We start from the raw sequence: 24,487 nt of genomic DNA, 5'->3' as shown, positions 1-24,487 counted from the left end.
GGTCCGCCGCTGCACAATAATTTTCAGGTCTCGCCAGAGATGTTCGATCGGGTTCAAGTCCGGGCTCCGGCTGGGCCACTCAAGGACATTCAAAGACTTGTCCTGAAGCCACTTCTGCATTGTCTTGGCTGTGTGCTTAAGGTCATTGTCCGGTTGTGAAGGTTCACCTTCATCCCAGTCTGAAGTCCTGAGCACTCTGGACCAGGTTTTCATCAAGGATCTCGCTGTACTTTGCTCCGTTCATCTTTCCCACGACCCTGACTAGTCTCCCAGTCCCTGCCACTGATAGCCTCATGCCGTGGGGATGGTTGTCACCACTATGCTTAACCGTAGGGATGGTGCCAGGTTTCCTCCAGATGTGACGCTTGGCATTCAGGCCTAACAGTTCAATCTTGGTTTTATCAGACAATAGAATCTTGTTTCTCATGGTCTGAGAGTCCTTTAGGTGCCTTCTGGCAAACTCAAATTGGGCTGTCATGTGCCTTTTACTGAAGAGTGTCTTCCATTTGGCCACTCTACCATAAAGGTCTGATTGGTGGAGTGCTGTAGAGATGTTTGTCCTTCTGGAAGGTTCTCCAATTTCCAGAGGAACTCTGACAGAGTGACCGTTGGGTTCTTGGTCACCTCCCTGACCAAAGCCTTCTTCCCCAATTGCTCAGCTTGGCCAGACGCCCAGCCCTAGGAAGAGTCTTGGTGGTTCCAAACTTCTTCCATTTAAGAATGATGGAGGCCACTTGGGAACCTTCAATACTGCAGACATGTTTTTGGTACCATTCACCAGATCTGTGCATCGACACAATCCTGTCTCAGAGCTCTACGGACAATTCCTTCGACCTCATGGCTTGGTGTTTGCTCTGACACGCAGTCAACTGTGGGACCTTATTTAGATGGATGTGCCTTTCCAAATCAAGTTGTAGAAACATCTCAGGGATGATAAATGGAAACAGGATGCACCAGAGGTCAATTTCAAGTCTCATCACAAAGGTTCTTATGTAAATAAGGTATTTCAGTTATTTTGTTTATAAATGTGCAAATATTTTTTAAATCACGTTTTCGCTTTGTCATTATGGGGTATTGTGTGTAGATTGAGTAAATTAAAAAAAGGATAATCCATTTTAGAACAAGCCAGTAGCGTAACAAAATGTTGAAAAAGTGAAAGGGTCCGAATGCTTTTCAAATGCACTGCATTTGTCATCGTATTCATTCACTGAAGCACCTCTTGATTAAGATCCATCCTCCAGATAAAAAAAAAAATATATATATATATATATATATTAAGTATATTTTTTAAAGGTATAATACTGTAGTTAAGTACTTTGGTGTTTGTTGAGTGAAAAGTTATCGAAAGCAGCACCAAAGAAAAAAAAAGTCGCTCAGTTGGTGGCTATCGCCATAGTTACTTTCCAGGTTGTTCCTTGTCGGAGTGCTCATCGTTGGGTTGCTCTGCAGGTTGCTCCGCGGGTTGCTCCTCCGGGGGATTGTCAAGCAGATCAAACATATCGTCGATGACCTGCCACAAGCAGTTGTCCAAAGGGAAGTCGTTGTCCACCAGGTTGACAAGGAAGTAGTTGTCGTGGATATACTTGATGATCATACGTGATGGGGACTCGTCTTCGTACAGCTTGGCCCACTGCTCGATCCACAGGGCAAAGGCCTCGTCCTATTAAAAGAAGGCGAGAACAATTAACTCAACACATTCCAGAAAGGTGTTCAGGTGTGTCGCTAAAGATTCATCTTCACAGCTCTGGTAACTGATACAGCTTGCTGATGAAGTTACACATAAAATTCTGGTTTTGAAAAGGCTTCACGGGAGGTTGTGTCAAACGCTCAAGCTCAAAAAGATGTGGAGGGTCCAAAACTGTACTTCAAATACCACACTCCACTAAAATCTCTTTAAAATGTTAGAGAACTAAATGACAACCATTCCACAAATTCATCTGAGTCATGGGCACAGTCCACAACCAGAAACAACCCCGAGCACACTCCATCTTGCTGATAGGCGTTTTCACTGAACTGCTTACACCTATCCAGTTGCTGTATATTCACACAAGTGCATAGAGGGTAATGTTCCTGGAAGGGGCCCAGTAGGTTAATGAGATGACCTTTGAACTTACCTTCCAGTACAAGAAGCTGACTGGATCCACCACGGTGGGCTGGACAATCTCCCTGCCGGGGAAGATGCCCCATGTCACAGCGTTGGGTTGCATGTCATGGGCGTTCGTAGTATTCTGACCCTGTAGATGGATACAAAAAAATCAGCCAGTAGATCATTCTAGCAAACTGTTCCAATTCACAAAATATGTGTAGATGTAATGCCTGTAGTTGAGAACTTACGTGAACGTTGACGATGTGGTAGTTGACGCGAGGCTCGTACTTCTTTAGCACTTTGAGGAGAGCGGTGACATTTTCGCTTGAGGTGAAAAATTCCAGATAAGCCTGTTGGATTTGTAAATGTGGCACAGCATAAGGTTCATGTCATCTCATGATTGCTATGCATGTGATACAAGAACTGTTAAGTTTGAAAAACCTCCACTGCTGATCAACAATACCACAAAAGACTTATTTATTCATGCACTTTCATTTCTAGGAAAGATTGAGAGTAGGTTGATTCACAATAACATAAGAAAGATAAACTGTGACCGCCTTAATTTTGCTAAACCAGTAGTAATCCTTGATAATTCTAAAGGATTTATGGGTATTTCTAAATAGTGTTCCAAGTGTACATCCCCCTGCCCACTCCTTTTACTAGGCCGACCTTATTCTTTTTGGGAAAACGTTACTTTAAGCATGCAGGTACAGTAATATAAGCATGTATGAGCCGTTATATAATAAGACATAATTGGTCATCCCCACAACCAAACCACAGACGCCGAACTTTACCTTCTGGAAGACGTAGCCACCAGGGGGGCCCCAGCCCACGATGGGGTCTGAGGAGGGCTTGCCGTTGATGCTGGGCTGGGAGTTGATGGTGAGGACTCCCCTGCGGTTTACCTTGTCCAGCTCGTCCTTCAGCAAGTTGGTCTCCGGGGCCAGCGGGTCGTCATTCCACGGCAGACACATCACCTAGAAGACGAGAGGTCAGGAGACATCAGCCGAGCAAAGTGCAAGTCAAGGGTTTAGGTTCTTGTTTTAAGTGGTTGTCATAATGCACATGGTTGTATTTATGAGGCGCCTAATGAAAGAAAGTTAAGGTTTCAGTTTCGGTCTGTTTTCACGCCAAAGTGTAGAGGTCCGGGGGTCACCTTGTGTCCGGCAACATTGGGTTGGGCCGTGATATAGCTTGTGAAGACCTCGTAGACGCTCTGCTCGCTGGTCAGCTCCTCGCCCCACATCTTCAGCAGGGCGTCCTTGGACGACTTACTCTTAAGGTAGAACAGGTAGTAATCGTTGAGTTCACCAAAGGCCGGAGATGACGAGTTTCCCCTGAAATAACACAGAGCCAAGTTGACAAGACCTGGGGACATTGCCTGTTCACTGATTATACAGTACTTGTTCACATTATACATCCCTGATTCACATCACAGTATAGCTTGACTCAGTCCAGTAGTGTGAAAAGGCCTTGAATGAACATCATCATTTACACCCACAAAGTAGCCAAGGTGAGAAATTGTGGCCAAACTTTCTGAAGTTTCTCTCCAGTGTTGCTCACCATCGTCCATTGGGGAAGTCATCCCAGTCCTGTGTTCTGTAGATATAGCTCTTGGGTCTGGAGGCCCAGAAAATGGGCCGCACGTCCTCCACTTTGCGTTTGGGGTGAGCGCTCACCGCCCAGGGGAGTGTCCGCCTAGCAATCCAAGTAGACCCCAAACCCTCCATCAGTACTAGGAACAGGCAAGACAGTGCGTATTCCATTCTAACACCTAGCCAGTTAGAAATGACTTCACATGGTGAAATCTTTGTTAAATGTTCCAGGTCTAATGAAAGTGCTGTACTACACACGATTACAAAATGGTACCCACACTACGTGTTAAAACATGACAGCTCAGAAGTCGAACATGCCATTAGTTTTAGGTTTCCCCCCTAAATACTGGGTAAGCTAAATCAAGCGCAACCTAAAGTGTTTGAAAGATAACCAATCTAGCGCAATTGACAGACCTGGGGTCCTCGATCCACAAGCCCAGCTGCCGCAGTACCTCCATGGTGGCTACCTCGCGGTTCAGCGTGTAGAAGTGGAGCCCCGGCACCTCACCGCTCTCCAGCAGCACGCGGCACATACCCACAGCCTGCTCAATGCCGTAGTTGCGGATGGCCGCATCGTTGTCCTTGATGGGCTCGATGACCTGCATGATCTCCTCGGGCACCTCCAGCTTGGACAGTTTGACCAGCTGCCTCAGAGACTGGTAGCCCTGGAAAACCACAAATCCTACTGGTTCAGGTACTGACAGAAAAACAAAATGTAAAGAACAAATGTCTCCATACAACTGATGTACTCTCACATTGCAGACACACTTAATACAACGAAAAATAACAAATGACACACGTCACGGTGGGAGTGTCACATTTCTGTATTGACTGGCATCAATGTAGAATTGATAAAAATTCCAAGGGACAATGGTCCAATTATGAGAAAAAAATGTGTTTTGAATGGCACTGAGCGTACTTGGTCATTTGTTACATCTTTGCTATCACATTAGAAAGAATGTTCTGTTCAAAAAGACTACCCCTCCCTTTAAACCTTTGACAAATGTAGCCTTTGATCACTCCACACAAACATGACATGTTTTTGTCATTTAGTAGACGCTCTTATCCAGAGAGACTTACAGTAGTTAGTGCATCAATTTACACCCCCCCCCCAGTTTAGGCCCATATCAAACAGTACCTGGATAGGGAAGATGCCTGGTAGGATGGGGCAGGTGATTCCTATGGCCCTGCAGTCTCTGACAAACTTGAGGAAGGTGTCAGCCCGGAAAAAGAGCTGGGTGATGATGAAGTCGGCGCCAGCGTCCACTTTCTCCTTCAGATGTCTCAGGTCCTCGTCGTAGCTCTCCGCCTCCGGGTGGCCAGTGGGGTAGCCTGCCACAATGAAAAGGTTTTAATTCTCAGTGTGTGGTCACATTTGTGACCAGTTTCAAGAAGCTAGGCATACATGTCACACGTCACTACCTCACAGGGGATGCATTTTACAAAAAATATGTTTTTTTGGGGCAGAATTGCCTTCTGGAACGTGTGAACTTTCATGTGCCTTATTAACAAACTTGTATGCCATCTGTAAATAAGATGTTTTTATTACGAGCCTATTTGGTTTAGCCACAGAAAGATACAGGAACTTACCCACTAGCCATGATTGGCTGAGATAGTAGATGGGCTGGACATGCCCGAGAGATGAGTTTGGATTGTCTGCCATGTAGCATGCGTCGGTCTATAACATGAGTTGCTCGGTATGTGTGGATAATCCTTTCTACCGTGGCATTTTTTTTGGAAAGACGTCAGGGAGAACTGAAAGTGTTGCATTGCGGCCCTGAAGTTCATAGCGCTATCGAGCAGCAGGAAAAAGTTGTGATGGACTACTTTCTGGAGGACATGCCATTATGTCTCTCTAGGACTAATCAAAAAATGTATCAGACTATGAAAAAATCCCTGATTTAGGGGGGGATCATTGAAGTCTTCCCCCATCACAGTCATCAGAAAAAACGTCAATTAACAGTATTGTCACAGAAGACGTTGACAGTTTCTGAAATCCGTGGAATGCACGGTGGAAACAGAGAGAGATGATTCCCAGATGTGGAGAGAGTCGAAAAGATAACAGGGGACTGTTATACAACACACCGGTCTCTGGATGACATAGTCAAACTAAGGGCAGGACAACCATGGCATCGATGACAGAGGGAGACGCGTTCAGCCATGTATACCGGTAGCTACAATTTTCAGATATTAGTTACTCATTGTCAGAAAGCCATTTCTCATTGCAAGTTAAAGCCTAACTGTTCGGAGGGTGTGAACGATGCTGAATCAGCGTAGACAAAGAGCTCTCCAGTATGTGTACCAAAACATTCAGAGGGCCAGTTTCAAGTTCATCAACTTTCAAAGCAGAACGACTTTCCCTTTTTTCCTCAACTGCAGTGTATGATATACAATTGTCTAACTCTCAGTCTCTACTTTTATACAATGTAAAAAAATTAATTAAGTAAAAAAGTTGCTGTATAGGACCGAATCCAGGTGGTGGGTCACATACCAACTTGTAGCACTAAAATAGTTTTTGGGGTGATAAAATGCTCACATCGTATCAGTTGGTACAACAGCCTACTTTAAAGTATTTGACATAGGATATAATTACAATATGACGCTTTGTAAAAAATAAATACATTTTGCTTCAAACGTACCGGCAACGCAGATGTCAAAGTAGTCGTCAAACTCGCAGCGTATGTGTTTGACTAGGTCTGTGGCGTAGTTGAAGCCCGCTTCTTCCTCTTCCCAGTCAGCCCCCATAGGATCTATAAAGAGATCAGGAAAACATGGTGTTTACTGGGAATGTGTTACAATGAGTCCTAGCTAGTTAGCCAAGACTCTTGAAAAAGACACGTCATCTCAATGAGAAAGACCTGGATAAATAAGATTCACTCAGACTCGGCGATGTGACCACGAGCATAAATGCAAACCAAAAATATTGAAGAGTGAATGATGCAAAAGGCTCCAATGCGAGTGACAGGACGAGAGCTTGAGCAGCAATGTGAAGATCTTGCAGAGTGAGAGTGATGCAACAGGCTGCAATCAAGCATTCAAACAGAAACTTGTCTCCAAAATATCAGGGTGACCCTCAAAACACACAAACATTCCTACAAATGGACCAAACTTGCTGTGTAGGAGTCGTCCCTAGGATCAGCTCACCCTCCCCAAATCCTAACAATAACAATTAAAAGTGGAACTGACAGCGTTTTAGCAACATAAAATCTTATTAAAATCTGTTAATGTCTAGCTTTTTTTTGCTACTATTCTTAGAAGTGAGCACTGATATGGCAATTTTTCACAATGTTTGAAATTGACAGTAAGGGATGTGTGAAAATTCTAGAGCGATAGAGAGTGGGAAAGCGGCCGTTCATTTCACAATTAATAAGGTACTTAAGTAAATAAAATGTCAGTCTTGTTCAGGAGCCAATCAGAGCTACAGTAGGCCTATATGCAAATGAGTATTTTGCACCTGCCATCATTCACTGTGAAGTGGACTGTTTGTCTAACGGCAGTAGCAACAGCGCGACTTTAGATCCTTAGAAAGTGTTCACAAAATGCCACAAAATACACCTGAAAGGATTAAGAGACTGGTCGATTGAGATTTTTTTAATGCACACACACATTCAAAAGTTTGGGGTCACTTAGAAATGTCCTTGTTTTAGAAAGAAAGCACTTTTTTTTGTCCATTAAAATAACTTAACATTTTTTTTTAGAAATACAGTATAGACATTCTTAATCCTGTAAATGACTATTGTAGTTGAAACATCAGATTTTTTATGGAATATCTACGTAAACACACAGAGGCCCATTATCAGCAACCATCACTCCTGTGTTCCAATGGCACGTTGTGTTAGCTAATCCAAGTTTATCATTTTAAAAGGCTAATTGATCATTAGAAAACCTTTTTGCAATTATGTTAGCATAGCTGAAAACTGTTGTTCTGATTAAAGAACCCATAAATCTGCCCATCTTTAGACTAGTTGAATATCAGCATTTGTGGGTTCGATTACAGGCTCAAGATGGCCAGAAACAAAGACCTTTCTTCTGAAACTCGTCAGTCTATTCTTGTTCTGAGAAATTAAGACTATTCCATGCGAGAAATGTAAGATCTCGTACAACGCTGTGTACTACTCCCTTCACAGAACAGCATAAACTGGCTCTAACCAGAATAGAAAAAGTGGGAGGCACCGGTGCACAACTGAGCAAGAGGACAAGTATTTTAGTGTGTCAAGTTTGAGAAACAGATGCCTCAAGTCCTCAACTGACAGCTTCATTAAATAGTACTCGCAAAACACCAGTCTCAACAACGAAGAGGCGACTCTGGGATGCTGGCCTTCTAGGCAGAGTTCCTCTGTCCAGTGTCTGTTATTTTGCCCATCTTAATCTTTTCTTTTTATTGGCCAGTCTGAGATATTGCTTTTTCTTTGCAACTCTGCCTTGAAGGCCAGCATCTCGGAGTCACCTCTTCACTGTTGACCTTGAGACTGGTGTTTTGCGGAGTGCTGCAGAGATGGTAGAACCTTCCAGAAGGACAACCATCTCCACAGAGGAAATCTGGAGCTCTGTCAAGGTGACCATCAGGTTCTTGGTCACTTCCCTGATCAAATCAAAGTTTGTATTTGGTGCACGTGACAACAGGTGTAGCACTTAGTGAAATGATTAACCAAAAGTGCAATTTAAGTTTTAAAAAATTGTTGAAAAATAGATAAGAAATTAAAAAAATAAAACAGTAAAAAGACAGTGACAAATAACCATAATGAGGCTATATACATGCACCGGTTAATCGGGCTAAATGAGGTTGTATGTACATGTAGGTATGGTTAAAGTGACTATGCAAATATGCTAAACAGTAAGTAGCAGCATAAGAGAGGGGTTGGGGGTGGTAACAATGCAAATAGTCCGGGGAGCTATTTGGTTACCTGTTCAGGAGTCTTAAGGCTTGGGGGTAAAAGCTGTTGAGAAGCCTTTTGGTCCTAGACCTGGCGCTCCAGTACCGCTTGCCATGCAGTAGTTGAGGGATGGGTTGTTATCCCGGCACCACCAGGCCAGGTCTCTGATCTCCTCCCTATAGGCGGTCTCGTTGTTGTCGGTGAGCAGGCCTACCACTGTTGTGTCGTCTGCAAAAACGTAATGATGGTGTTGGAGTCGTATCTGGACACACAGTCGTGGGTGAACAGGGAGTACAGGAGGGGACAGAGCATGCACCCCTAAGGGGTACCAGTGTTGAGGATCAGCGGGGGGGGGCACGTCAGGAATTCCAGGGTCCAGTTGCAGAGGGAGGTGTTTAGTCCCAGGATCCTTAGCTTAGTGATAAGCTTTGAGGGTACTATGGTGTTGAACGCTGAACTGTAGTTAATGAATAGCATTCTCACGTAGGTGTTCCTTTTGTCCAGGTGGGAAAGGGCAGTGTGGAGTGCAATAGAGATTGCATCATCTGTGGATCTGTTTTGGCGGTATGCAAATTGGAGTGGGTCTAGGGTTTCTGAGATAATGGTGTTGATGTGAACCATTACTAGCCTTTCAAAGCACTTCATGGCTACGGACGTGAGCGCTACGGGTCTGTAGTCATTTAGACATGTTGCCTTCGTGTTCTTGGGCACAGGGACTATGGTTGTCTGTTTGAAACATGTTGGTATTACAGACTCGGACATGTTGAAAATGTCAGTGAAGACACCTGACAGTTGGTCAGCACATGCCCAGAGCACACGTCCTGGTAATCAGTCTGTCCCCGCGGCCTTGTGAATGTTGACCTGTTGAAAAGGTCTTACTCACGTTGGCTACGGAGAGCGTGATCACACAGTCGTCCGGGACACCTGATGTTCTCATGCATGCCTCAGTGTTGCTTGCCTCAAAGCGAGCATAGAAGTGATTTAGCTCTTCTGATAGGCTTGTGTCACTGGGCAGCACGCAGCTGTGCTTCCCTTTGCAGTCTGTAATGATTTGCAAGCCCTGCCACACAAGACGAGCATCAGTGCCGGTGTAGCACGATTCAATCTTAGCCCTGTATTGGCGCTTTGCCTGTTTAATGGTCCGTCGGAGCGCATAGCGGGATTTTCTTATAAGCTTCCGGGTTAGAGTCCCACTCCTTGAAAGCGGTACCTCTACCCTGTAGCTCAGTGCAAATGTTGCCTGTAATCTATGGCTTCTGGTTGGGGTCACTGTGGGGGAGGACATCCTCGATGCACTTATTGATAAAGCCAGTGACTGATGTGGTGTACTCCTCAATGCCATCGGAAGAATACCGGAACATGTTCCAGTCTGTGATAGCAAAACAGTCCTGCAGTTCAGCATCTGCTTCATCTGACCACTTTAAAAAACATGTTTGTATTAAATAGACCAATTCACTGGTGCTTCCTGCTTTAACATTTTGCTTGTAAGCAGGAGGATATAATTGTGGTCAGATTTACCAAATGGAGGGCGAGGGAGAGCTTTGTATGTGGAGTACAGGTGATCTAGAGGTGGGGTTTCAGGTGTCTCCGGAAGGTGGTGATTGACTACGCCAGGACAGCGGAGTCAATCACCACCTTCCGGAGACACCTGAAACCCCACCTCTTTAAGGAATACCTAGAATAGGATAAAGTAATCCTTCTCACCCCCCCCCCTTAAAAGATTTAGATGCACTATTGTAAAGTGGCTGTTCCACTGGATGTCATAAGGTGAATGCACCAATTTGTAAGTCGCTCTGGATAAGAGCGTCTGCTAAATGACTTAAATGTAAATGTAAATCTAGAATTTTTGGTTGCACATTTAACATGTTGATAGAAATTAGGTAAAACTGATTTAAGTTTCCCTGCATTAAAGTCCCCGACCACTAAGAGCGCCACCTCTGGGTGAGCGGTTTCCGGTTTGCTTATTTCCTTATACAGTGGACTGAGTGCGGTCTTAGTGCCAGCGTCCGTCTGTTGTGGTAAATAAACAGCCACGAAAAGTATAGATGAAAACTCTTGGCAAATAGTGTGGTCTACAGTTTATCATAAGATACTCTACTTCAGGCGAGCAAAATCTATTGACTTCCTTAGATTTCATGCACCAATGGTTTACAAATATGCAGACCCCCCCCGTCTTACAGGAGTGTGTTGCTCCATCTAGCCGGTGCAGCGTATATCCCGCTAGCTGAATATCACTATCATTCAGTCACGATTCTGTGAAACTTAAGACGTTACAGTTTTGATGTCCAGTTGGTAGGACATTCACACTTGTACCTCATCTAATTTATTGTCCAATGATTGTACGTTGGCAAGTAATATTGACGGTAACGGCAGCTTTCCCACTCGCCTTCTGCGGATCCTTACGAGGCACCCCACTGTGTCCTCTGTACCTGCTTCTCTTTCCTCTTGCCAACGATGGGGATGTTGGCCTTGTCGGGTGTTAAGTACATCCTGTGCTTCCTGAATAAATATATATATATTTATTTGTCTAATCCAAGGTGAGGGATGGCTGTCCTGATATCCATAAGCTATTTTTGCCGTAAGATACGGTGGCAGTAACATATGTCAAAAACAAAAAATGCAAAAAAAAAAAAAAAAAAACCTAGGTAAAAAAAAATACACACGATAGCACAATTAGTTAGGCGCCCGTTATACTGCTTTCATTTCTTCCGGCGCTACTCTATAAAGACCCTTCTCCCCCGATTGTTCTGTTGGCTGGGCAGCTAGCTCTAGGAAGAGTCTTGGTGCTTACAAACTTCTTCCATTTAAGAATAATGGAAGCCACTGTGTCCTTGGGGACCTTCAATTATGCTGAAATGTTTCCTTCGCCAGATCTGTGACACCACACAATCCTGTCTGAGCTTGACAGATAATTCCTTCCACTTCATGGCTTGGTTTTTGCACTGAAATGCACTGTCAACTGTGGGACCTTATATAGACAGGTGCCTTTCCAAATCATGTCCAAGCAATTGAATTTACCAAAGTTGGACTCAAATCAAGATGTAGAAACATCAAGGATGATTATTGTAAACAGGATGCACCTGAGCTCAATTTAAAATCTAAGGAAAGGGTCTGAATACTTATTTACATAAAGGTACCTTTTAGTTGTAATACGATTGCAAAACATTCTAAAAACCTGTTTTGCTTTGTCATTATGGGGTACTGTGTGTAGATTGAGGAGGAAAACATTTAATTAATTTTTGAATAAGGCTGTAACATAATAAACTGTGGAAAAAGTTAAGGGGTCTGAGTACTTTCCGAATGCACAGTACCAGTCAGAAGTTTGGACACTCCTACTCATTCAAGAGTTTCTTTATTTTCACTATTTTCTACATTGTAGAATAGTGAAGCTATGGAATAACACATATGGAATCAAGTAGTCAGCAAAAGCGTTGAAAAATCAAACTGTATTTTACATTTGAGATGATTCTTCAAAGTAGCCACCCTTTCTCTTGACAGCTTTGCATTCTCTCAACCAGGTTCATCTGGAATGCTTTTCCAACAGTCTTGAAAGAGTTCCCACATATGCTGAGCACTTGTTGGCTGCTTTTCCTTCACTCTGCGGTCCAACTCATCCCAAACCATTTCAATTGGGTTGAGGCCAGGTGATGGTGGAGGCCAGGTCATCTGATGCAGCAGTCCATCATGCTCTTGGTCAAATAGCCCTTAACACAGCCTGGAGGTGTGTTGGGTCATTGTCCTGTTAAAAAACAAATGATAGTACCACTAAGCCAAAGCAGATGGGATGGCGTATCACTGCAGAATGCTGTGGTAGCCATGCTGGTTAAGTGTGCCTTGAATTCTAAATAAATCACCAGCAAAGCACCCCCACCTCCATGCTTCACGGTGGGAACCACACATGCAGAGATCATCCGTTCACCTACTCTGCGTCTCAAAGACACAGAGGTTGGAACAAAAACAACCTAAAATTTGTTCTCATCAGACCAAAGGACAGATTTCCACCGGTCTAACATCCATTGCTAGAGTTTCTTGGCCAAAGCAAGTAAGTATCTTCTTATTGGTGTCCTTTAGTAGTGGCTTCTTTACAGCAATTCGACCATGAAGGCCTGATTCACGCAGTCTCCTTTGAACAGTTGATGTTTAGAGGTGTCCGTTACTTGAACTATGTGAAGCATTTATTTGGGCTGCAATTTGAGGGTGGTAACTCTCATGAACTTATCCTCTGCAGCAGAGGTAACGGTCTTCCTTTCCTGTGGTGATCCTCATGAGAGAGCTTGATGGTTTTGCAACTGCACTTGAAGAAAGTTCTTGAAATGTTCCGCATTGACTGACCTGCATGTCTTGTTACTCTTTGCTTATTTGAGAGCCATATAAGGAAATCAGTCAATTGAAATACATTCATCAAGCCCTAATCTATGGATTTCACATGACTGGGCCTTGGAGGGCATGGGCCCACCACTGGGGAACCAGGACCTGCCAATAAGAATGAGGTTTCCCCAAAAAGGGCTTTATCACAGATTGAAATAGTCCTCCGAGTGGCTGGTCCCAGACAATCCGGCAGATGAAGAAGCAAGATGTAGAGGTCCTGGGCTGGCGTGGTCTGCGGTTGGGAGGCCGGTTGGACATACCGCCAAATTCTCTAAAACAACGTTGGAGACGGCTTATGGTAGAGAAATTAACATTCAATTCTCTGGCAAAAGCTCTGGTGGACATTCCTGCAGTCAGCATGCTAATTGCACCCTCCCTCAAAACTTGAAGACGTCTGTGGCATTGTGTTGTGTGACAAAACGGCACATTTTAGAGTGGCATTTTATTGTCCCCAGCACAAGGTGCACTTGTGTAATGATCATGCTGTTTAATCAGCTTCTTGATATGCCACACCTGTGAGTTGAATGGATTAGCTTGGCAAAGGAGAAATGTACACTAACAGAGATGTTAGCGTAGCCTAGTGGTTAGAGCGTTGGACTAGTAACCGGAAGGTTGCGAGTTCAAACCCCCGAGCTGACAAGGTACAAAACTGTCGTTCTGCCCCTGAACAGGCAGTTAACCCACCGTTCCCAGGCCGTCATTGAAAATAAGAATATGTTCTTAACTGACTTGCCTGGTTAAATAAAGGTTAAAAAGAAAAGAAAAAAAAAAGTAGTAAACAAATTGTGCACAAAATTTGACAGAAATAAAAACTGTGCGTATGGTACATTTCTGGTATCTTTTATATCAGCTCCTAAAACACGAGAGCAACACTTTACATGTTGCATTTATATTTTTGCTCAGTATAGATAATTTAGCCTATTTGCCACATTATAACTGACTTGTTGCCATGTCTCTTGCTATTTTGATTGTATTGACATGCACAGCCTTTGATACATTTGTAGGTTTTTGTAAACCACAGCTGGCCTGGTAGACAAATTGATACCTATATTTGTTGGACTACCAAGAATAGTATTGGTGAATTAGCTAATTAATCATGCATTGAAATGCATCCATCTATTCTGCCAAAAAATGCCTTCCTCTAAATCATGAAGTTGAGTAAACTAGAACCACATTTTTTATTTATCAAGTCAGTTTTGTAGCATAAACAACAAATTTGATATATTTGATATGAATGTCAGTTTCAGAGCTGCAAAGTAATTAAAACGCTGTCAGTTCCACTTTATGAAAATAAAAGTGAAAACCGACCTCAGAACTGGGTCTGGGTACAATGTCACCCTAGTCCATGCAAAAAGGTCCTACCTCCTCTTAGAGCCATGATGTTCTTCAGGCCAAGGCGTTTGGCTTTGCTCAAGTACCCAGTGATCTTTTCTTTGGTCTGGTTGCAACAGGTCAGGTGCAGGATGCTCTCCAGGCCACAGTAGTTGACCGCTGTGCTGGCGATCATCATGGAGGAGGTCTCCTTGTCCGAACCCGGGTCCCCTGCCGGATGCCAGGTAACGTCTATGAACAGGGGCCCCCCTGAGCCCATGCGATCAAATCTGAATTGGGATAAATGGGAGAGAAATTTGCATTGATTAGCAGGTGATACATTTCAACAGGTGATAGTTTTGAGTTTGAAAACTAAGTGCTGAGTTACTAGAACAAGCCAAAGCCAAAGTTTCTGCTACATACCTAGAGATGAGATTGACAGCTCCACTTGCAGTGCGAGGGGGGAAGAACTCGAGGGAAAACCAGTGGTCGCCCGACTCCGTCCGGCGGCGCATCTTGTCCCTTAGCCTGTCCGTGCGGTCAGTGTCCAACACCGGCGTCGAGGAGCGAGAGCTTTCCTTGGAACTCTCGCAACCGCTGTTGCTCGCGCCACTTGAGTCGCTTTTGCTGCATGTTCGCCATGTGTCTTCGACTCTCTGCACTTGATTCACCATGCTGCTACAGCCAAAAACAGTGTTTGAAGTTTGGGAGTCAAACTATCACGAGTTAGCTTACACTGAAGTACTCTCACACAAACACACACAGTCGCTCGCACACGGGCGAAAACATGTGAAACTGAAAGACACGCTAGCCAGCATGTATTACTGTTAGCTAGCTAGCTAACGTTATCCACTGAACATAATAAACAAAGCAGCTAACGTTACAAAGATGTTAGCTAGCTAGTTAACGTGAGCAATCATGCACAACATTCGGCAACAAATGCATAACTAACTTACCTGTTTCTCTCAATTCTTCCACAAATTCTTCTGCAGGCGTAACGTTAGCTAAATATTCTCACAGGCTCGCCTGCTTTGTGAGCTGCTACAACGTGCGACTGGTCTTATATTCCTCGTCCTGATCCAGCGTCTGGGCAGAGGGGGAGATAGCCGATTAAACGAAACTCCATGATTTACAATGGAGTTGAGAAGTGCAGGAGTACTGGAGCTCCGGCATCACATCATGAGGTGTTTTATTTCAGTGCTCAAACAATAGCCCAATTAAACATGAGTCGCGACTTTGTTATGTGTGCTAATCTTTGGGTGCTTAAATAAGTCGTTTTGAAACAAAAATACACATTTATGTGAGGTCAGAGCTCCAGTCTACTCACACTACTTATCGCACAACTGCATCGTAATCGTTGAGTTTAGTCGGCTAAAAGGGGGAGAGACAGACTATGACTATGATAAAAATACGCCTCGATCACACCGAAAGTGTTTGACGTTTTGGTACATTCATGTCGAATGTAATGCTGTGTTTGCCTTGCACCATTGTGTTGCAGTGCGTTATGTGTGGTAGATAGTTGGATTTATCGAACGTATGCATCACATTGTGTGCATAGATGGAATGACAGAAATTGTAGCAGATGTTGCATATCATTTGCACTGCAGGTGTGATCGAGCCGTTAGACAGTTCTGCACATGTTAATGGGAAAAATATTTGAATTTACTAACCAAATATGGAGTTTGGCTGAGCAATTATCTTCATTTACTGCCGTCACACCCGGTATGTACTTCCAAAAAAGGTATAAATAATGATGTACAAGCAACCGAAAACAATGTCTTGCCTGGAATTATGTAGTGTTTTTGACCAAGTGCGCATGCGCCAAATCCACCAAATCACTCATTATTGACAGGTAGGCTGATCCAGCAGCAGTATAGTCAAAACCAGCAGTATGAGCATGAAGGTAGGCAGAAACTGCTTCTGAAAACGTCAGTTTGCCACTTTCACGAGGTTGGAGTAGTGTTTAACTACTTAAGACATTGGACAGTGGCGATTTTAGCATGAATCTTGGTGGCACAAAAAAAAAGTGGGATGCATATGCCAGCAAAGCCACAACACAACACTAAACAATACATTCATTGCACTATAACGGTGACAAACGGTGCCCACAAGCTGTTAAGGCCTACATAAACCTGTCCCAACAGCAGAGTCACAACACCTTACCACTGCAAAACCTGGCTCTAAAACAGATTATAGGCTATTTGTGCACCACCAAGTTAGAACAGTAGGTGAAATTAAGAGGTGAAAATAGACCAAATGATTAGGGTGAGGCACATTGAATGCCGTTTGGCGTTCTGAGAAGATTTGGCATGAGTCCTCAGATCCTCAAAATGCACCATCGAGAGCATCCTGACGGGTTGCATCACTGGTATGGCAACTGCTCGTCCTCCGAAGACAAGGCACTACAGAGGGTAGTGCGAACGACCCAGTACATCACTGGGGCCAAGCTTCCTGCCATCCAGGACCTCTATACCAGGCGGTGTCAGAGGAAGGCCCAAAACATTGTCAAAGACTCCAGCCACCCTAGTCATAGACTGTTCTCTCTGCTACCGCATGGCAAGTGGTACCGGAGCGCCAAGTCTAGGTCCAAGAATCTTCTAAACAGCTTCTACCCCCAAGCCATAAGACATCTAATCAAATGGCTACCTCGACTGGCTAGCCCCATCACCACAGAAAGCACTGAACTAGGCTGAAACACCTGCATTTTGGAGCTGCCTTACTCAAGAAAGCAAAAAAGAGACCATGTTTGTGTGGCTTTATTAACTCAATTACATGTTTTAATATAGTTTTTACATTGTTTGCAAACTGATATGGAACAGTGGAATAGAGATACTAAGTGCAGGGATTTTTTTTAAAGTACAGAGGAAAGTCCGGGAGGGGAGGACAGCAGGAAGGGACAGAAAGGAGGAGGCTATTTTTACAAGACTAAGGGTGGGACACATCAGGTTGAATAAGACCTTAAATGTGATAGGAAAGTATCCAACGGGAAAGTGTGATTATTGCCTGGAATCAGAGACCGTGGAACATGTATTGCTACCATGTGGGCCGTATCAGAGGGAAAGAGATGCTGAGATCTAGTATGAGGGAGAAGGGGATACAGGATATTAGTTATGAGTATACTGAGCAGTGCGTTATTAGATATTGTCTCAAATATTTTGTTATCTTTTTTAAGAGCAAAGTGGCTGGAAGGTCGACTTGAGTTTCTCCCTGTCTCTGGCTCACACTCCAGTACAGTAGGTGGCGGTAATGCTGCATAACGTTGGATGCCAGCTGCCAATAAAACCCACCGAAGAAGTACTTAATCGTAAACTCGTCCCTCCGGTCTTTGTTCATCACATGACATTGTGGGAGGTGTGGTGCTGAAGAGACAGCAGCGAAGATGGCGAGCTGTGGGAATTGTTTATGTTGTCAATGCTACGGCAGGGATGAAGAGACCCGCACACCCGAGGAACTGGTATGAGATAATTTACATAATGTGTTGAAATGCCTACATTTGCTAAATATTTTGTGCGAGATTTCCAAGAAAAACTAAGCCTGTGTCCTGACTTCTTCGCCATGGCTGGAGAAAGCTAAACCCTCTTCTGGTGTGACGTTCTCATACGCTAAACATTTATGCACGCATGACTTAGTCGCTTTGGATAAACGCATCTGTTAAAAATGACATATTATTATATAATAGAAGTTTAGCTTGCTAGCTGTATTGTATGATAGCTATATAAATGAAGAAATATTGAGTTAGACTATGTTTGCTATTTTGCTGTCGGAATAGTAATAGGCTGAATAAATGTTTGAGGAAATGTGTACTGAGTCAAACTAAACAACATGACAGCTAGCTAGCTGACAGTGGTTAGAAACTAGGCTGATTATTAGCCCCTGGCACTACACTAGCTTGATGCTTGGCAAGCACAACCCATTCCATTTATCAAGAAACATTGTATGATCATGATGTTCATTGTTTAAGATGCCCTTGTCAAACACACTGAAGAAGTGTATGTTGAAAGAGAGTTAAAACATCTAGCTAGTTAATTTCCCTCAAACTATTCCCAGCCTTGCACGATGACCCAGGAAGAAACCTCTGCAACAGCTTGCTCCTTTGTTGGGGGTATTACTTATGTGGCACTGTGTAGTAAGTGCCAGCTATCTTCTAATGAGGACTGGAAAGCAGTACTGCAATAACCTTATTTGTCAGACATAGTTCTGCATTGTTTTTAAAAAGTATTATTCATGCATAAGGCCTAATGTCAATGTCACATTCTTCAACCATCTCATTTCCAGACTATTCTTGGTGAAACTCAAGATGAGGAGGATGAGATCCTTCCAAGGAAAATTGAGGTGAGAAAGTCCCTTAGAAGCAGATGAATATCAAGATGTTGGCTTGACAATGGAGTAGGCAAGAGCACAAACAGATCTGGAACCAGGCTAGCTCTTGACCACATCTGTTGCCAGAGTACTAATATTGAAATCTGTCTCGCCAGATAAAGATACTACAATTAAACACACTCGGACTCATCTCCAAATGGTTCTCTCAGAGCCTGGATTATGACAGGTGCATCAATGAACCATATGTTGAAGTTCTGGAGGGAATGAACACTAAGGTATACTAAGAAATTAACCGTTGTACTGTGGTATTGTTTAAGTGATAAATGCATGTTTTAAGTTAGTTACAAAGTTGTTACTTAGTGATTAAAATGTTTTTCGAAAATTGCAGTTAATTTCCACAAACTGCATATTGCAATTGTGAGGAGTTGGTCTATATTTACATTTATTCTGACATGGGTACTCCTATCACATATTAGAAAGCCCAAAAGTATGAAGCTGTGAGGTGGATGCTGGTGTTTGCAATTGGAGTTTCAGTAGGCCTGGTAAGTGCCTTCATTTTCTATCCTGCATGTAGAGTCAGACATGCTGATTTTTGGTTAGCTTACACACCGGTAAGCAAAAAACAATGACACTGTACATTCTCTGGAAATAATGCATGACGAAGGTATGAACGACACCAAAAGGCTGCATTCATTAGAAAATGCACATGAAACTCTTGACACTATTTTATTTTCTTTCAGGTGGGCCTTTTTGTGGACTTTTTTGTAGGGCTCTTCACTAAGGTCAAATTCAACTTGGTGGGAAAATGTATCTATTTTTGGAAGATGGAATATTTCTAATTAATCATGTCTTTCTGATATTAAACATGCATGACAGTAGTCATAATTCCCAAATCAACATATTAGTTAGTTGAGAGCAGTGAGGTGTGTGACAGACAGGGTTTTTCCTTTGCCAGTGTTTGCTAGCTGTGGAGGAGTGCAGTGCGAAAGGCTGCCTGACACTGTCGCTTTTCGAGCTGCTGGCCTTCAACATGACCTTCAACTTCATCGCCAGTGTGTTGGTCCTCATCGAGGTAAGGCCGATCTACACAAATACCTAACATGTCCTTTCATGCTATGGTTATGCTATTACAGTCGACTCCTGAAAAATGCAGTGTCTTGGGACTGTTGGGATGGCGTGCGCTAAACCAAAGCATGCAGTTATCAGGAGCAATTGAAAAGGGACGACCAAACTATAGTGCACTTCAAAAGAGTTCGCACTTATCTGAAGTGCACTTATCAGTAGTCTGCCTGTACTGACCATACCCTCATTTTCAGAAGTAATGTGCATGCTCATAATCCCTCTGACAATATGCTTATTTTCAAAACTGCTGTTTTTTTCTAACTGTGGGACAGTTCTTTACATTTTATTTGCTTGTCTAGTGGTATCACATTAGAATTGTCCCAACTCCTACTGAACGTACCTGTCCTGTGTCATTTAGCCAGTAGCTGCAGGCTTTGGAATCCCCGAGATCAAGAGCTACCTGAACGGAGTAAAGATACCCGGAATAGTCAGACTACGTACTTTCCTCTGCAAGGCCGTCAGAGTCCTCTTCACCGTAGTCTGAGGTACTTCAACATAGATGGAACTGGGTCGTATCCACTAGGCACCAAACAGACTATCTGAACTTGTCCAATAGAATGGTACGTTTTCTGTTGCAAAACATTTTGCTTCAGTGTGGACTAATGAATATGACCCTGACTTTCCAGATGCAACCATTATAGGATTAAACTAAAAGGAATCCAGTACCAATGGGTCTGTTCCGCCTCTGACTACGTGTTTGATCCTTCAGGTCTGTTTGTGGGGAAGGAGGGTCCAATGATCCACAGGGGAGCCGTCGTGGGAGCCGGCCTACCTCAGTTTCAGAGCATCACTTTCAAGAAGATCAACTTGGACTTCCGCAGTGACCGGTACAGGGACACACTCTACTAGTGTAAAGTGCTAATAGCGCAGTAGTTCATCATTATAAGTTAAATGTCTGTGCTTAATCTTTATTACAGGGACAAGCGGGACTTTGTGTCGGTGGGGGCTGCGGCCGGGGTGGCTGTTGCGTTTGGGGCACCTATAGGGGGCACCCTCTTCAGCCTGCAGGAAGGCTCCTCTTTCTGGAACCAGGCACTCTCCTGAAAAGTGGTAGGTCGATGGACACGCATACATACACACACAGGCAATGTATCTGTTAGTTGAAGTCATTGTAAGTCAGTTGCTGCTCTGAGGTACCCCTCTCTTCCTGTGTCTCCCTCCCCTCAGCTCTTCTGCTCCATGTCGACTACATTAACCCTTAACATCTTTCGCTATGGGATAAACTACCACAAATGGGGTTCGTTCCAGCTACCTGGCCTGCTCAGCTTTGGAGAGTTCAAGGTCCAAGCACTCATTCACATGCACAGACATTGCTTGTTCATATTTGAGGTGTGAGAGTATTATGTGGGTATTTTTGTAGATCCCTATGAAACAAGCAGACAGAACTGGAGTCTATCAAATGACTTACATAATTTATTATCCCCCTTTACTCATCAGAAATATAAAACACAACATGTAAAGTATTGTTCCCAGGTTTCATGGGCTGAAATTAAAGATCCCTGAAATGTTCCATTTGCACTAAAAGCTTGTTTCACTAAAGTTGTGTACAAATTGGTTTACAATCCTGTCAGTGAGAATTTTCCTTTGCCAAGATAATCAATCCACCTGAAAAGTGTGGCATATCAAGAAGCTGATAAAATAAGCATGATCATAACATGGTTGCATCTTATGCTGGTGTAACGGTACTGTTACACTAGGGACAATAAAAGGCCACTCAAAAATGTGCAGTTGTGTCACAACACAATGCCACAGATGTCTCAAGTTATGAGGGAGCATGCAATTGACATGCTGACTGCAGGAATGTCCACCAGAGCTGTTGACAGAGAATTGCATGTTCATTTCTCTATCATAAGCTGCCTCCAATGTTGTTTTGGGCAGGGGTTCAGCCAGACCTATGGTCTCCCAGGCCCAACCATGGCTGAACCCCTGCCCAGTCAAGTGAAAGCCATAGATTAGGGCCGAATGAATTTATTTCAGTTGACTGATTTCTTTATATGAACTTTAACTCAGTAAAATCTTAGAAATTGTTGTTATATATTTATATATACAGTGCATTTATAAAGTATACAGACCCCTTCACTTTTTCCACATTTTGTTATGTTACAGCCGTATTCTAAAATGGGTTAAATAGTTTTTTTCCCTTCAATCTACACACAATACCCCTGCCCCGTAATGACAAAGCAAAAACAGTTTTTTAGAATTTGTGCCTTTTAATGAGGAGTGGTTTCCGTCTGGCCACTCTACCATTATAGACCTGATTTGTGGAGTGTTGCAGAGATGGTTTTCCTTCTGGAAGGTTCTCCTGTCTCCAGAGTAACTCTGGAGCTCTGTCAGAGTGACCATCGGGTTCTTAGTCAGCTCTCTGACCAAGGCCCTTCTCTCCTGATTGCTCATTTTTGGCTGGGCGGCCAAGTCTAGGAAGAGTCTTGGTGGTTCCAAACTTCTTCCATTTTAGAATGATGGAGGCCACTGTGTTCTTGGGGACCTTCAATGCTGCAGAATTGTTTTGGTACACTTCCCCAAATCTGAGCCTCGACGCAATCCTGTCTTGGAACTCTATGGACAATTCCTTAGTCCTCATGGCTTTGTTTTTGCTCTGACATGCACTGTCAACTGTGGAACCTTAAACAGGCTTGTGCCTTTCCGATTCATGTCCAATCAATTGAATTTAGCACAGGTGGACTCCATTGAAGTTGCAGAAACATCTCAAGGATGATCAATGGAAACAGGATACACCTGAGCTCAATTTGAAGTCTCATAGGAAATGGTCTGAATAGTTACGTAAATGAGGTGTTTTTTATTTTTAATACATTTTCAAAAATGTCTAAAAACCTGTTTTTGCTTTGTCATTATGGGGTATTGTGTGTATATTGATGGTGAAAAAAAATCTCAATCCATTTTGGAATAAGACTAACGTAACAGAAAAGGGGTCTGAATACTTTCCAAATGCATAAGTTGACACCTCATTCAAGGATTTCTTTATTTTCTACTTTGTAGAATAATAGTGAAGACAAGCTATGAAAGGAAGACCCAGAGTTACCTCTGCTGCAGAGGATAAGTTAGAGTTACCAGCCTTAGAAATTGCAGCCCAAATAAATGCTTCATAGAGTTCAAGTAACAGACACATCTCAACATCAACTGTTCAGAGGAGACTGCGTGAATCAGGCCTTCATGGTCCAATTGCTGCAAAGAAACCACTAAAAGACAACAATAACAAGAAGAGACTTGCTTGGGCCAAGAAACACGAGCATCATGAATCATGGAGGTGTTGTGATGGTGTAGGGGGGTGCTTTGCTGGTGACACCGTTGGTGATTTATTAAGAATTCAAGGCACTCTTAACCAGCATGGCTACCACAGCATTCTGCAGCGATTTGCCATCCCATCTGGTTTGCGCTTAGTTGGACTATCATTTGTTTTTCAACCGGACAATGACCCAAAACACACCTCCAGGCAGTATAAGGGCTATTTGACCAAGAGCGTGATGGAGTGCTGCATCCGATGACCTGGCCTCCACTATCACCTGACCTTAACCCAATTGAGATGGTTTGGGATGAGTTTGACCGCAGAGTGAAGGAAAAGGAACCACCAAGTGCTCAGCATATGTGGGAACTCCTTCAAGACTGTTGGGAAAACATTCCAGGTGAAGCTGGTTGAGATGATGACAGCTTTACACACTCTTGGCATTAAGGTAAAGGGTGGCTACTTTTGAAGAATCCCAAATATATTTGTATAAATGTAACACTTTTTTTGGTTACTACATGATTCCATATATGGTATTTCATAGTTTTGATGTCTTCACAGTTATTTTACAATGTAGAAAATAGTACAAATAAAGAAACACCCTTGAATGAGTAGATGTGTCCAAACTTGACTGGTACTGTGTGTGACACACACACACACACACACACACTAATTGGAAGACTTGGTGGGAAACATTACAATTAAAAATACTGTATACTATACAGATAACTGTCAAAATAATGGAAACACTATTGGAAATGAGGGATACAATGTATATAGAAAGTAGGCGCTTCCACACAGGTGCATCCCATCATTTGCTTAGGTTTCATTTATAAAAATTGCTGGGCAGGCCATCATTTTGTCTATTATACTAAACAAAAACATAAATGCAACAATGTCAAAGATTTTACTGAGTTACAGTTCATATAAGGAAATCAGTCAATGGAAAAATTAATTAGGCCCTACTTTATTGATTTCACATGACCTATCAGGTTATGTCTAAATATTTCTCGTTTTACTGTGAATATAGATACTTTTGTACCGGTTTCCTCCAACATCTTCACAAGGTCCTTTGCTGTTGTTCTGGGATTGATTTGCACTTTTTGCACCAAAGTACGTTAACCTCTAGGAGACAGATTGCGTCTTCTTCCTGAGCAGTATGACGGCTGCGTGGTCCCATGGTGTTTATACTTGCGTACTATTGTTTGTACAGATGAACGTGGTACCTTCAGTCATTTGGAAATGTTTCCCAAGGATGAACTGGACTTGTGAAAGTCTGAGGTCTTGGCTGATTTCTTTGGATTTTTCCATGATATCAATCAAGTTTGAAGGTAGGCCTTGAAATACATCCACAGGTACACCTCCAATTGACTCAAATGATGTCAATTAGCCTATCAGAAGCTTCTTCATGATGTCATTTCCTGGAATTTTCCAAGCTGTTAAAAGGCACAGTCAACTTATTGTATGTAAACTTCTGACCCACTGGAATTGTGATTAAGTGAAATAATATGTCTGTAAACAATTGTTGAAAAAATGACTTGTGTCATGCACAAAGTAGATGTCCTAACCG

At 43.1% G+C, this 24,487-nt stretch overlaps 1 protein-coding gene and 1 pseudogene across 2 annotated transcripts; one reads left to right on the top strand and one right to left on the bottom strand.

Moving 5' to 3' along the window:
- Nucleotides 1-1,033: 1,033 nt before the first annotated feature.
- LOC124031907 (methylenetetrahydrofolate reductase-like) lies at nt 1,034-16,042 on the bottom strand. 2 transcript variants are annotated; one of them, XM_046343712.1, is made up of 13 exons: nt 15,905-16,042; nt 15,191-15,320; nt 14,658-14,912; nt 14,286-14,524; nt 6,321-6,431; nt 4,820-5,013; nt 4,096-4,346; nt 3,650-3,784; nt 3,243-3,423; nt 2,881-3,063; nt 2,335-2,436; nt 2,115-2,234; nt 1,034-1,660 (listed from the first exon to the last, which is right to left on the bottom strand). In XM_046343712.1, exons 3-13 carry the CDS (start codon nt 14,906-14,908, stop codon nt 1,397-1,399), a joined length of 2,031 nt encoding a protein of 676 aa, XP_046199668.1. In that variant the 5' UTR covers nt 14,909-14,912; nt 15,191-15,320; nt 15,905-16,042; the 3' UTR covers nt 1,034-1,396. The 2 variants fall into 2 exon arrangements, with proteins under 2 accessions (XP_046199668.1, XP_046199669.1); XM_046343713.1 differs by having other exon boundaries at nt 14,658-14,909.
- A 1,542-nt stretch (nt 16,043-17,584) lies between these two features.
- The window catches only part of LOC124017603, a 39,386-nt pseudogene continuing 32,483 nt past the window's right edge, over nt 17,585-24,487 (top strand).

The sequence above is a fragment of the Oncorhynchus gorbuscha genome, linkage group LG03 (genome assembly GCF_021184085.1).
Source record: "Oncorhynchus gorbuscha isolate QuinsamMale2020 ecotype Even-year linkage group LG03, OgorEven_v1.0, whole genome shotgun sequence".
Taxonomy (NCBI): Eukaryota; Metazoa; Chordata; class Actinopteri; order Salmoniformes; family Salmonidae; genus Oncorhynchus; species Oncorhynchus gorbuscha.
The sequence above is the reverse complement of the archived record's forward strand: the minus strand, read 5'-3'. Positions and strand labels throughout refer to the sequence as shown.